The sequence below is a fragment of the Colobus angolensis genome, unplaced genomic scaffold, assembly GCF_000951035.1.
Source record: "Colobus angolensis palliatus isolate OR3802 unplaced genomic scaffold, Cang.pa_1.0 Scaffold27, whole genome shotgun sequence".
Taxonomy (NCBI): Eukaryota; Metazoa; Chordata; class Mammalia; order Primates; family Cercopithecidae; genus Colobus; species Colobus angolensis.
The window spans coordinates 14,280,066-14,294,822 of NW_012115932.1; the positions used below are offsets into that span (position 1 = coordinate 14,280,066).

Here is a 14,757-nt window from a genome sequence, read left to right on the forward strand (position 1 = left end):
GCCTCAGCCTTCCAAAGTGCTGGGATTACAGGCGTAAGCCATTGCTCCTGGGCTGCATCTAAGAGCTCTTGGTAGCTGATCATTCTGTATAAAGCACAGCCCTGCTGTACAAAAGCTCCGTCATGGGTGAGAGGTCATCTGGTCTTTCAAATCACTAGCATAGCAGTGAACAATAAAAAGCCATTTGAAGAGAAAGAGAGAGAGAAATCACTTTGAAATAGAGTAAGCACAGAAGATGTCATGGAATTAACTGGGATTTAAGCAGGGCTGTGGAGGATGGAGTAAAAGGGAGGGCATTCCTGACCTGGATCAATCAATCTCTCTCTCTCTCAAAACACATGCCACCTATGAAAAGGAACATTCCAGATCATCCTTAAAAGTAGAAGCAATTTTACTTTATTTTATTTTCATTTCTTTTTTTTTTTTTTCAGAGATCTGAAGTTATTTTACCTTTATTTCCTTCACTTTAAGCCAATCATGAAATTTCACAGTGATTTCTGGGGTGGGGGCAGAAGGAAGGCAGTGTTAAGAATCATCGGGGCTGTGGCCCAGTCAGCCCGCGGAGGTGCAGGCAGGGTGGGCCCTCACTGGGGCAGCTGGAGGAGCACAGACTGCCCCGCTGGCAGGTAGGTGATGTTCCGAGAACGTGAGAGCTGGTATGCGATGTCCTCCGCGGCTTCCAGCTTGCTCAGCTCGATCAGGCCGTCCCCTGCAGTGGCCAGTGAGTTGGCAATCAGCTCAGCCGCCTTGGAGTCACCCTCAGCAGAGATGATGGCTGCCTTTTTTTGCTGCTCAGCCTTTTCCACCACAAATCTGGCCCTCTCTGCTTCCTGCTGAGCCACCTGTTTGGCTTCCACCGCTTCTGTGAACTCCTTCCCGAAGGTCAGATGTGTCAAGGACACGTCATCCAGGATGAGCCCAAAGGTGGCTGCTCGCTCTGTAAGATCGTCGCTCACCTGCCTGGAGACCAGCTCTCTCTGGGTGATTAGTTCTCCAGCATCAAAGCAAGCCACCACTGACTTGAGGATCTCGGTTGTGATGGATGGCAGCACACGCTCATCATAGTCCTCTCCGATGCTGGTGAAGATGCGAGGAAGCTGGCTAGCGACGGGCCGGAAGAGGATGCGCAGTGTGATGTTGACATTCTGTAAATCTTTGCTACCAGCGATGACCGGCACATTACGTGGTCGAGAACGGCAGTCAAAGATAATTGGTTTCTGTACCCATGGGATGAGAAAGTGAGTCCCTTCCCCTACCACAATGTCCTGTACTCCAAGGAACCGGTCAAAGATGACAGCTCTGCGCCCAGCATCCACATTATATAAGGCAGAGTTCACCACGCCTCCTGTAACAGCTAAGGCCAGGCCAAACTTGCCAATGGACTCAAATACTTTGGCAGCCATGTTTTCTTCTGCTGGACCCTCTCACACCTGCTTCCACTCTGACCTCCACATTTTATTTTCATTTCTTCTTTTTATTTGCTTTTGTTTTTTTGTTTAGAGATGGGGTGTCCCTGTATTGCCCAACCTGGAATGAAGTGGTACAATTATAGCTTACTGTAACCTCGAACTCCTGGGATCAAGTGATCCTCTACCTCAGCCTCCCAAGTAGCTGGGAGTACAGGCATGCACTACCACGCTCGGCTCATTTTTTTATTTTTACTTTTTTGTGGAGATGGAGTCTTGCTTTGTTTTCCTAGCTGGTCTTCAACTCTTGGTCTCAAGTGACCCTCCCATCTTGGAATTACAAAGTGCTGGGATTGTAAGTGTAAGCCACCAAGACTGGCCTAATTTTTTTTAATGATGTTCACCCCACTCAGGATAAGAAAAATCTACAGAAAAGCAGTTATAATGAAGGTATCACTAAATATTAGGCTCCTTTAGAAAGAATTATCTAATTAATGTGGCCAAGATGGAGGATCCATGGAGCTCATTTAGAAGACAGACAAAGCAGCTAAGAAACCTGGATGACAATAATGGCGACTTTGAGAAACATAAGAGACATGACGCCTTGAGCTCTTCCTATGCGCCAGAGAGCACAAGCTAAGAACTTCTTCCTGACTATCTTAATTGCTGGCACTATTATTGCTCCTACTCTACAGAAGAGAAAATTGAGGCTCCAAGAGGTGAACTACTTGCCCTCTGAATCCAGTGTAGGGGGTGCATCCAGGACTCTTCCAAAGTTGATCTGAGTCCAGAGCCCCTGTCCTTGGCCATTTGCCACCTTGAGACTCTGAGATGTTACAGAAACTGCCCAAAGTAGACTTGGGATTCAAACCCAGTCTGTCTCCAGAGCCTGAGCAGTTTCTTCTCTGTGGCCTCTGGTGAGGAGAAAGAGAGGTTGTCAATCTGAACAAGCTCAGTAAAGGGTGCAGCACTCTGCACGAGGCGGGCATTTGGTGTTCCCTCCCCACAGAACCACAAGCCCATTCCTCAGAAAGGGCAGCTGGTGCAAGGGGAAGCATGTTGCTTCAGGCCTGGAGACTTTCCTCTTCCCCAGGCCTTGCTGATTTCTCAACACTCACGAGTTTCACATCTCCTGTCTCTGGCTGGAGGGTTCCTGAAGTTCCGGAGACTGGGCTAGTTAGCCCCCAAGAGAGACTCAGGAGACCAGAAGAACCAGTGTGACCCTGTGCGGGCTCAGCTGCAGGCCCCTCACCTCCAAAATGGGGTGGCCATGACAGCAGCCTCTGGGTACAGCCCCCGACAGAGGGGCTGCCATGACCATGGAGGCCAGGGGCAGCAGTTGGGTGTACAACATCTGTCTGTTGGCTTCAAGCATAAAGCAGAGCAGAGGGTGGGGATCCAGTAGCGCACAATAATTTGAAGCAGTGGTGGGGATACCCTCGCCCATGTCTCTCTCCCTCCCCACAACCAGGTGGAGAACTCAGCACTTATGAAGGAACAAGGTTACAGAGGCCTTGTGAGGCTTTGTGATGCATACCTCAAGATTTGGGAAAAGGCAAACAATCTCTGAGCAGAATAAAAACAACGTTCTAGGGGCTGGGCACAGTGGTTCATGCCTGAGAGTCACGTGGTGGGTCAATTCCAGCACTTTGGGAGGCCAAGGCGAGCGGATAATCTGAGGTCAGGAGTTCAAGACTGGCCTGACCAATATGGTGAAACCCTGTCTCTACTAAAAATACAAAAATTAGCCAGGCATGGTGACGTGAGCACTTACAGTCGCAGCTACTGGGGAGGCTGAGACAGAAATGACTGAACCCGGGAGGTGGAGGTTGCAGCAAGCTGAGATGGTGCCACTGCACTCCAGCCTGGGTGACACAGCAAGACTCCGTCTCAAAAAAAAAAAAAGACAATTCTGCTCCTACACAGAAACACGGCTCCTGGGATAGGAATGGTTTTTCTTTTTCTTGGTTCTTTGTTTTTGCTCTTGGTTTTTTTTTTTTTTTTTTTTTTTTTTTTTTGAAACAGAGTCTCACTCTGTCGTCCAGGCTGGAGTGCAGCGGTATCCTCTCCGCTCACTGCAACCTCCGCCTCCCGGATCCAAGCAATTCTCCTGCCTCAGCCTTCCGAGTAGCTGGGACAACAGGTGCATGCCACCACGCCCAGCTAATTTTTTGTATTTTTAGTAGAGATGGGGTTTCACCTTGTTGCGCAGGCTGGTCTCGAACTCCTGAGCTCAGGCAATCCACCTGCCTTGACCTCCCGAAGTGCTAGGATTACAGGTGTGAGCCACTGTGTCCGGTCAAGGGATAGGAATCTTTACTGCACAACCAGTGGAGGCTGTGGACAAGAAAGCAGTACATGCAGGGAGGGCTGTGTCAGATTGTGAGAGCTTAGGAAGGAACAGTGGATGTGGTAGCAGCAAACTGCAGCCCAGAGCATCGCCCAAATCTCCCCACCCCACCCGCCACGTCCAGACTCCCAGCTCCCTCCCTTTCCATCTGACCCACAGCAAAATCAGGTGGGTAGATAACTGCCTTCTTTCACAGCTAATTCTAGAGGTGAGAGAAATGCACAATTCCTTAGAAGAGATTTGGGAGTTGCAGCTTTTGTGTGTGGGGTTGGGGGAAGAGTCCGGGGAGCTGATGCTTAGGGGATGGGGAGAATGGAAAGCAGGGACTTCACAGACAAGAATGCGCTGACCTTCTTAGGAGAGGAACACAAGAAGTTAGAACGTGGGTGGGAGGAAGTGCTTATTTGAATTTGACTTGGACAGAGGGTTCTGACCATGGGAGAGAGAATAAGGTGGTGGTATGTGGCCCTGAGAGGATGCTGACATGGGACAGACACCACAGGCAATCGGAGGATGCCCTCGCCTGTGTCCACCCAGCCTCACTCCCACCAACTTTTTAACGTCTCAGATTTATCACCAGAGGCTGAAGTGCCTTGCTGTTGGAACTTTCTAGAGGGCCTGCATGGGAGCAAAGGCTGCAGCTGTCATCCTCACAGGGAGAGGGGGCAGTTTTCCCCTCCATCCTTAAGGCAGGCAGTGGGAGCACCCTCCATGCCTGGGATCCTTGTGGATGGCAAAGGGCTCCACTACGTGGAAGAGTTCGGTGGAGCTAGCAGAGCCAGGAAGGGGCCCTGACTGCTCTGCTGGACAGAGGGGCCCACACACTCCAGCAGCCATACAAGAAGGCACAGAACTCTATAAGCCGGCCTCAGAAAGAGTGTGCAGGCAGGGGGAGACCTGCCTTCCACGCAACGCATCCTCCATGCAGAGCGCCAGTGCTCACAGCACTCCTGCAGGCTGTGGGCGGGAGGCGGTGGGGAGGGGGCCGCACAGCGACCCCATAGGAGCCCTCCTGCAGGCCACACTCCGCTCTACCTGGACAGTCACTGAGCTCCCTGCCCCCAAGCCTGGACACAGCTCTGGCCTCCGCCACCCTGGGAGACGGCACGGGGAAAACATGAGCCAGCTCTCCTGTGCAAGGCAACGAAAAGCAATATTTTCCACTTCCTCCCAGTTGACAATTTCATTCTTTTTAAAAAACTCTTTCATCCCCTTTCTCTGTGTCCCTTGCTCGACTATTTTAGTTGAAGTGCCTCAGAAGTTCAAAGGTGGGTAGGAGGAAGTACTTATTTGGACTTCCTGTCAAACCTCCCCTCCCTGGCTGCCCTATTTTTGATTTTGGCAGCCTAAACCCAGATAGCTTTGCTGTGAAGGGAAACTCCCCAAGTGCCAGCAAAGGGGGTGGAGTAGGGGCTGGGGGCCAGAGAGGGGGTAACAGGCTTCTCAATTTAATAGAAAAATCCTTGTCTTCTTCCTTGGCAAGTTGGAAGAAGGCAAGGTTTCTGGGGGGTGGGAAGTGCCAGAAAATAAAGCAAATGGAGTTTATCCCCAGTCAGCAAAGGCACCTGTGACCAACTTCAGCTGCTTCTCCACAAGGAAGAGCTGTGGGCCCAGAAAGTGCAACCACGTCCCTAAGATGAAGTGGCTTGCAGCAAATGAGAACAGCATAAATGAAGGTTCAGAGTAGGTTTGAGAAGTGGGCGCATTCTGATTGCATGTAATTTGTCTACCAACCCTTCCACAAGGCTTCAAGGGCTTGGCAAAAAGAGTGTAGGTCCATGTGTGTACGATGTCACATAGCCCTCGTAACTGCTGTTTGTGAAAGGGGGGTAGAGTCATACATACTCTATAGATTGAAAAGAAAGGCTTGGGGAGACCAAATGCTTTTCCAAGGCCTCACAGTTCGTCAGAGGTAAAATGTGGGCTTTGAAACCAGATCTGCCTGACACTAAGACTTTCCACCAAAAGATGCACTTTTCAAGGATAGAAATGTTACGAAATGAATTATCGATATTTTAAAGCAGGTCTTTTCAACCACTTTTATTAGGAAAGACAGGATAATTTGCTTTTGAGTTCTTCTAAAATGATGATCCTTGGTTTGCATACATTTTTCTCTAATTAAAAATAATTAAGCCCAGCAATCTAATGCTCTATGAGTTTTGCAGGCTCACTGAGTCCCTCAGTTGTATCCTGTCTGTAGAAAGACACCTGCTAAAGGCTGCAGAGCTTGGCTGGGTCAGGCTGAGTTACAGGTGGGAGGTGGAGGTGGTGGAGGAAAAGAGTTAAATAAAGGAGGAAAATGACCACAAGCTTCCATTCATTCCAGCCTGGGGCCTCAAGGAAGCCTGAATTGCTCCTGTTATGAACCTGGAGCTGCCTGGCTCCTCCACATTCCAAGCCTGCTCTTAAAACTGTCCTTTTGAGTATGCAAATGCCTCTATATCCTTCCAACAAGTAACTTTGTTGCTCAGGTTGCACAGAGTTAGGTTCTGTTGCTTGCAACCCAAACCCCAACTCTTCCACATACATAGACCATTCTTTAATTTGTCCAAACAGTCTCAAGGGGGAAAAGGAGGTAAGTGGAGTAAGGAAGAGTCAAAGACTGGCAGATGAGGAGGTCCTAGGCTTATATTCTACTCAAGCAGTGCCATCAGCTGAGTGTCCAAACTTGAGCCCCTTTTAAAGTTTCCTCATCTTTAAAACGGACTGATAAAACTTAACATCCCACTTCACATGCTTTTGCTGACACACGAAGTTGCTCGTGTTACATGTCTGTCCTGTGTCTGACATATCTGACATGGAGATGCTACAAGTTCATTTCCATCCCCCAGACAATTTCGAGAGCTTCCTTTTAGTCCATGCTCCTCTCAGTGGCAGATTAATTTTCAGTTCACCTCTCTTTGAAGACCCAAGCAAAAGAAACAAATTATCTTTTTTGTGTTTTTAGTAGAGATGGGGCATACAAAAGTGAGCCGGATGTGGTAGCACACGCCTGTAGTCCCAGCTACTCGGGAGGCTGAGGCAGGAGAATCGCTTGAACCCAGGAGGCAGAGGTTGCAGTGAGCCAAGATCACACCACTGCACTCCAGCCTGGGCGACAGAGCAAGACTCCGTCTCAAAAAAATAAAACAAATAAAATAAAAATTATCTGATATCAAGAATTTATCTGAAAAGCTTTCATGGAATATCAGAGGGTGATGGTATATGTGATCTGCCAAACTAGGATGTTTTTGGAAGTGGAAGGGATGCTGCTTGTGATATGTTGGGATGGCAGGCAGACTTTGGGGCTGCCCCGGCAATGGAAACATATGGGATCCCCAGTCACAGAGTTCTCACCCCATTATACTGATGCCTTGGTCTGTTTTCCTCCTGCAGAGTTTCATCTGCTCCACTAAAGCAGAATTTCCTACTCCTTACTTGTTGCGACAAATAGTGACTCTATTTGCATTTAGCAGAAAATTGGAATACTTTTCATCACAGGCAGAAACTCCAAACATAACTCAGGTGGGGATAGTTTGAGCACGTGCCAATAGCTTATGTTCCCTGAGCCCAGCTCCTATTCATTCCCAGCTGTTTCATGAGGCCTCTTCAGAGCATTCCCTTATCCTGCCCTTACTGGAACTGGAAGGTCCACCTTATCTTTAAGCCAAGGAGACTCCATAGGCTCATAGCTCTAAATTTAATGTGTGACTAGCCAACAGAAGCGCCAGATTCTTACAAGCAGACTTCCCCTGTGTCATCCCCCTCAGCCCTGCCATTGTTCTTTGCTATCTGATGTAGATTTCAGGCCGTCTTACCAGGGTCTTGTGCTCCCTGACGGTCAGGCTTGTGATTTAGGAAGTCTGTCCTAAACAACTCAAGGCCAGAATTTCACAAAACTGCAGCGTCCCATTATGGAGGGCCTTTGTTTCTGTTCTGGAGGCTTCCTGTGTGGACCTGGTTTCTCAGAGGGACCCAAATCCATTCTGGAGATTTGGCAGAACGATCCTCCTGGTCTAGCTTTTCTTCCCAAGTCCAACCCCTCAAAAGTTTCAAACCGCAGATATTTTTTTCCTTCTAGAGACAGAACCTACAGGAGCCAAAGCGCAGACTCTGGAGTCAGAATAACATGTTTGAATCCCAACTCTGTTACACTCCAGCTGTGTGACCTGGTGCAACTTACTTAACTTCTCTGTACCACAGTTGCCATGGGGGTATGGGAAAAAGCTAAACAATAGCATGAATCTCATTAAGTGGCTATGAGGATTCAGTGAAATAGAATTAGAAGCATGGATCACAGCCCCTGGCACACTATAGATGGTGTCCTTGCTCGCAGTTTTCACTAATATAAACATATCTGACTCATTCATCCCTCCCCAGGGACCGGCCCTGAGTGACAGTCTGTTCTCCACTGCTGTGCATGCCCGGGTTGGAGGTAACCCTGAGCTCCCCTCTCCTGTATCACATGTGGGTGTGCACCAGTGGCATGCAGTACTCTGTAATATTTCCGATGTAAACAGAGAGCAAAAGTGTGGAGTTGGGTTTTCCTAATAATTTCAAGGAGGTGCTGCAGGCTCGAAGGGTTCCTAATAATTTCAAGGAGGTGCTGCAGGCTCGAAGGGTGATAAGGCCAGGGGGAAATGCAAATGAATGAAGCACGTCTGATGGGATAACTGACCGCCTGATGCAACCTACTCTGGGCATTGTGTGGGGGTGCAGTAAGGCAAGGTGGGGCCTGGGCCAAACAGGGAGCCACTCAAGCCAAGTGCATCATTGCCATACTGTAATGGGGCACATTAGGCAATAATGTGGGTCTTGTGTTGCCAGATTTTTGTTTAAGAAAAGGTAGAAAGCTAGATATTATGTTTAAAAAAATCAAAAAGAAAAATGTGGGCAACTGTGGTAGGCAGAATAATGACCCCCAAAGATGTACACATCTTCATTCTGGAATCTGAATACGTTAAGTTACATGGAAAAGAGGAATTAAGGTTGCGGATGGATTTGAGGTTGCTAATCAGCTGGCCTTAAAACAGGGAGACAAGCCTAGAATATCTGGATAGGTGCAGTGTAATCACAAGGGCCCTTAAAAGTGGAAGAGGAGAGGTGGGCAAAGGAGGCATCAGAGGGAGATGTGACTGTGGAAGCCAGGCACAGAGATGCAACATTGCTGATGTTGAAGATGAAGGCATGGAGCCACAAGCCAAGGAACGTGAGCGGCCTCTAGAACCGGGGAAAGCGAGGAAAGGGATTCTTTCCTGGAAACTTCAGAAAGGAACACGGCTTTTGATTTTAGCCCAGTGAGAACTGTTGCAGATTTTTGACCTCTTCAACTGTAAGGTAAAATATTAGTGTTGTTTTAAAGTTATGAAATTTGTGGTAATTTGTTACAGCAGCAGTAGAAGATGAGTACATCAACTATCAAAAAAAAAAAAAAAAAAAGGACAAACCAACCACATTTGTTGGCTGTAGAGCCTCTGAGAGCCTCTTGTGACTGAGAATCACTGAATGACAGGTACTATTTTTAAGGTGGAAGGACCTGAAAATCAGCACCCCGGACTGTATGACCTAGTCAGTGGCAGGGAGGGCCAAGATCACATAGCTGTGACTCATACTGGATAGGCTGAGTCCTAGAACAGCACTCACACGGCTCTCCAGCCATCGAGGGAAGGCAAATGGAGGTGAAGTAATACTGGTAAGTTCCTGCCAACAGAGTTCACGTCATAAGTGCGTAAAACTTACATAAACACAACTGCACGTGGCTAGAGGGAGAACGAAATAGGAGCTCAAGTAGTGAGGGCTGTTTTTCTTGCTGTTCTATTCAAGAAACAAAGGAATGCCCCAGAGTAAGCTCAAGAAGGCCAGCTGTAGGTGCTTCCTGTTGACCTAAACCCTGTCCAAGCATAACTCCCTTCCAGACATGGGCGTGCATGGTGCCGGGCCCTTTACCTGCCATTGCCGTCAACTCCATGGCCTGCTTCCCAGACGGATGCTCCTGTTTCACAAGCCAGTTGCATTTCTTTTTTCTTTTCTTTTCCTTTTTCTTTATTATTATTGTTAGGTTTTTTTTTGGCACGTGTAATTTCTGAAGCATTGCTCAGTTTCCCCAGGAAGCTCTGCACTGAGTAGGACAGGAACAAGTACATCAGGGTGGTCTGCATAGTCAGATGCAAGGATGCTGATATCTGCCTGGGGGTAATGAGGGCAGCGGGGTGATGGAGCTAAGCCAAGATAAACCTCCTCTCCACCAAACATAGGTGCTACTGAGCAACGATGGCGGCCATGCTGTTTGCTCTGGTACTTGCCCAGGGAATGCTCTGAGAAACCTCACTAAATCTGCCCTCCAGAGTAGAGCAGCCTGGGAGCTCAGGCTTCCCTTTCCTCTGTGTGATAGGTTGGCAGTCCTTAGAGCCAGCCATTTCATCCTGCTCCTTCTGTCCTCCCCTTTCTGACCGATAAAGATGGTGTGCTTCTCCAGCCTCCTGCTGCCCAGTCAGCAGGGCTGGCTCTCACTCCATCCTGCCTCTGGCATGAAAGCACAGTTCCCCTCATTCTTTATAATACATTATAAAATACATACAACTACCTTTTAGAATACTTATTTCATATGAGGCACTTTGCAAACCCACAGTCCTGCACATCCCATTTGACAAATCAGGATGCTGGGCTTACAGGTTACCCCAAGGGTGGAGCTGGGCTCAGTCCTAAGATTGTCTGCATCTGATTCCGAAGCTTGTTTTCTTTTCCCCCATACACAATCAGTCATTCATTCATTCAGTAATTTTTAAATTGAGACATACTGTATACCAGCAACTGTTCTAAGCATTGAATTATGGTGATGAATGAGGCAGACAGGGTCCTTCCCACAAATAACTAACTCTACTCAAGCAGTGGAAGAAAAAGCAATGAACAGGAAATAAATGCACAAATCAAGTGATGGATGGAACAACTGCTGTGGTCCCATTGAAACAAGCCCAGAGTGGGCCTAGTGTAGGGGCTTCTCCATTGACTGGTTGGGAATTGAGTGGCAATCAGTTGCTGCATGCTGATGGGTGCCAAATACAGCCATAAGGAAACACTCCCCTGGGAGGGAGGTGGGATCCAGGTTAGGAAAGAGCCTTGGATGGAGGCAGAGTGTCAGGAGGTGGGGAGGTACGAGGCTGACCCTGGAGAAAATCCCTGAGTGGTACAGATCTCTTGAATCTCTGAGTGGCTCAGAGTCTTTCTGGAAATGCAGAAATCCGCATATGCCACTTAGGGGCATCTTCGTTCATCTCCAGCTCTCCTTTATTAAGTCATGTATACCATCTCCTCTCTTATGCTTAATGTCAAGCCACTCTTCAATCCTTGTCCCTTCTTTCCCTCTATGCCTGCCTGTGGCTTACTCCTGCTGACACCAAAGGCTGAGGAGGATGAAAGAACAATTCCAGCAGAGAGAGAGATCTGTAGCAGCAACTACCTCTGGCTTCTCCTGGGGACTTTGCCAAGCCACACCTCTCTCTCGCCCTCTGCTGTCCCTCTGCAGCTGGTTCTTCCTCCCCCTACACCCTCTTCACCCCTACCCACAGTCTCCCACCCAGATTCTCCATCTCTGCCCAGTCACCTTCAGATTGGAGGCTTGGTCAGACCTGATATCTGGCTTGGGTTTTCTTACCCTCCTTCCCCTGGGCTCCTGGATTCCTCCTGGCTCTTCTCAGATTCTATCTGGTCACGTGACCAGGGTTCTGGGGCCCTACAATCAGACTCAGGGCCCTCAGACCCTATTGAGCTGGTAAGCGACTGCAGAATCACCCTTATTCATGAGCCACGAATGGTAGACTGTGAAAAGGCATCTTCCAGCATTATCCTGTACCTTCTATGAGATTGTGCCAGTGACCCCTCCCTAATTCTCTTCTCTATCAATGCTGAGCATTACGTCCTTTGAAAAACTTCTCAGAACCTCCAAATATGGGTGAAGAGTCCCTCCTAAGTGCTTCCACGGTATGCTGCACTTACCCTTCATATAGCACCATCTACACGTGGCCATCTCGCTGCTCCGCTCTCCCACTAGAATATGATCTCCTCAAAGGCAGGTCAACATGGTATCTCCATGATTAACAGGGTGCCTGGCACAAATGAATGAATGAGGCCGCTGCAGCCCTCCTACCAGGGACCCTGGGAAAGCAGAAGACATGTTCATTTCCTTTTCTGATGTCAAGGGTGTGGGAATCCTTCCAGATTGGGTGACTCTTCAGCTTCCTCTTGGGGATCTGTAGGTGCAGCAAGGGTTGGAGAATCAGAAGTGCGTGTGATCAGAGCACCCTAGGATTGCTCAGTGACAAGCAGGGAAACCAGACTCCCTGTGACATCATCACTTTGGGGCATGTATGGCCTGGGGATTTCTGCATTTCCAGGAAGACTCTAAGACAGCCCTGTTTAGGATGTAGTGAATCACACTGGCACTGTCTGGGGCTCCGAACTGCAGCAGAAGGCTGAGGTCTGTGGGACAGCCAGAAGAGGTGGGTGGGGCGAAGATGGTTTCATATAGATGCACCATCCAAATCCCTTCAAGTTGTCTGTGACCATCATTTCTTGCTTTAAGCAGTTATGGATTTTTTTCTACTTGTAAAAGTAAAACAGAGTCATTATGGAAACATAAATAAAATACAGGCAAGAAAAAGGATAATGAGAATTAGACACTTAAGATGTTGGTATTTCCTTTCTTCAAGTAAAAAAAATCTTTCTCACTGTCAAAATGAGAGTACCATCTTCATATAATTCTTTATAACCTCTGTTAGAGGAAAACTTCAAATTTCCAAATTAAATTTAACAGAGTGTATTTGAGCAAAGAATGGTTCATGAATCTACAGCACTCAGAACCAGAAGAGGTTCCGGGAGCCCAGCAGCATGAGCACTGAGCTTTTATCGGCTGAACATGGAAACAAAGCAGAGAAATCACCTGATTGGCTACAGCTATTTGGCATCGGCCTTATTTGGGCCTGGTGCTATGAATTGACTGTCCATGATTGGCTGAATCTCAGTTGTTTGTGATTGGCTGAAACCAGCTATTTGTTACAAAAAGTGTTCTCCTAAGTTTCAGTTTGTTTATGTACTAAGTTAGGGTGTACTTTGTTATGGAGAAACTCAAAGTACGGAGGCTTCCTGCTTGTTTAATTTAACACCTTTTTGTGGTTTTTAAAATCCATTTTCATATACGCAGCATATTATGAACAGCTTTCCATGTGGCTGAATGTCATCCCACAGCAGCTTTTAAATGGCTGCAGGGTGCTCTATTGCATGCAGGTACTAGAATTTATTTCAGTTATTCCCTATGGTTTAGATTGGTTCCAAATTTCATTATTATAACCCAGAAATGAGCATTGTTTTAGGTGACCCACAGCACACAGCCATGATTACTTCTCTAGGATAAATTGCCAGATGTCAGTTTGCTAGCTCAAGGATATGAACTGCTATAATTTTGCTACATCTCACTCCACTGTTCTCTACACAGTTTTCACTTTGGCTCCTGCCAGTTGGCCGTGAGGGTATGTGTTGTCATTTTGTGACATTTCCTCGTGTCACAGCTGCCTTAGTGTCCTCTTAACTTGTTTTCCATGAAATGATGGATGGCAGGCCGTGGAATTGGCTCCATTACCCACCTGAGAGAAGCCCCAGAGACACCTCAATAAATCTGGCTCATACCAGGAATGGCCAGTGTGAACATCAGTAGGACAGAACAATGAATGATTGAAGAAGTCCCATGCTGATCCTATTATACACAGCACAGAGATTAATATACTCTGGGATCACATAGACCTTGGTTTGAATGCTGACCTTGACTTGGGCAAGATCTTGCTGAACCTCAGTTTTCTCAGCTGTGAAATGGAATCATGCTGTCCCATCCTGATGAGGTTTATTGAAAGTTAAATCCAATCAGGTGTGAAAAACTCAGCACAGGGCAGGTACCCCGTGGGCCCTCAGGACACAGTAGCCAAAACTGTTACTAAATAGGCACAATAGTTTGAGCCAATATAACAAACCTTTTGTTTAATTGGGGCACTTAAGAGACCTGTTAAACTGCTAAGAATGATTTCTAGCCAGTGTAACAATTATGCCCAGGGGAAGAGATCCCCATATGAGTCAATTTCCTTAAATGTTTGCTATATTCTATGTTTCATAATTCAGTGTTTCTTAACATTCCCTGTGAAATTTTATTTGGTGTAACAGGGCCTATTTTCACAGAGCTCGTCCTACCAAACCTTCTCCATGGCAAGGGAAAGGCAAACCCAGGCTTAGCCACCAGGACAGAGGCTCCCTGGCTGGTGAGCTTAGGGAAAATACAAATCCTTGGGCTTCACTGAGGCCCCCTGGCTCAGAACTCCAGGCCACCCTGGGGATCCCAGGTGTCTGTACCGTTAACAGACTCCTCAGGTAATTCTTAAGCTGGCTGGGCCTAAAACTGCAAGCTGGTATTGGACATGCCAGAGGGTAACCATAAATGGGATATTTGGAGATTTCTAGAAAAAAGAATGACATTTTATCTCATTCTATTCCATTCCATTCCATTCCATTCCGTTCATGTTAAAAATATTAACCAAAGCATCATTTCTACTGTATATCCAGAAGAGAACATGGTCTTAGGTCTTTTAATAAGATTAACTTTCAGCTGCAAACCTTCTGCTGTGACCTTATATTTCTCTTTCCACCATAGACCAGCCCCTAAGGGGGCCACAAAGTCAGATTTTTGGTTCATGGTATTGTCGGGGCAGCACAGCCCAGAATTCTACTTCCTTCCCTGGGGACACATTTATTTTGGTAGATGTGCTGTTTTCCATTTAAATGTCCTTTGGCAATAAAAGAGTTGCCTCCAACAGCAGGCCACAGGGCTCGCTTTGTCTGCAGAAGCCACGTGTTCATGACTGGCAGCTTGGTCTGGAAAAGAGGGAGCTTTTAAAACGCAGTTCTATGCTGACTCTTTGGAGTCCTCCCAGGAAGATAACTGATATTGCGTTGTATGCTTAAGTTAGAGCACCTATTTTTCCCTCT

General features: G+C 47.4%; 1 protein-coding gene across 2 annotated transcripts; it reads right to left on the reverse strand.

Moving 5' to 3' along the window:
• Window positions 1-429: 429 nt before the first annotated feature.
• On the reverse strand, window positions 430-1,454 carry LOC105515832 (prohibitin-like). 2 transcript variants are annotated; one of them, XM_011947761.1, is made up of 2 exons: window positions 987-1,454; window positions 430-635 (listed from the first exon to the last, which is right to left on the reverse strand). In XM_011947761.1, exons 1-2 carry the CDS (start codon window positions 1,401-1,403, stop codon window positions 585-587), a joined length of 468 nt encoding a protein of 155 aa, XP_011803151.1. In that variant the 5' UTR covers window positions 1,404-1,454; the 3' UTR covers window positions 430-584. The 2 variants fall into 2 exon arrangements, with proteins under 2 accessions (XP_011803151.1, XP_011803150.1); XM_011947760.1 differs by having other exon boundaries at window positions 430-1,448.
• Window positions 1,455-14,757: the final 13,303 nt, after the last annotated feature.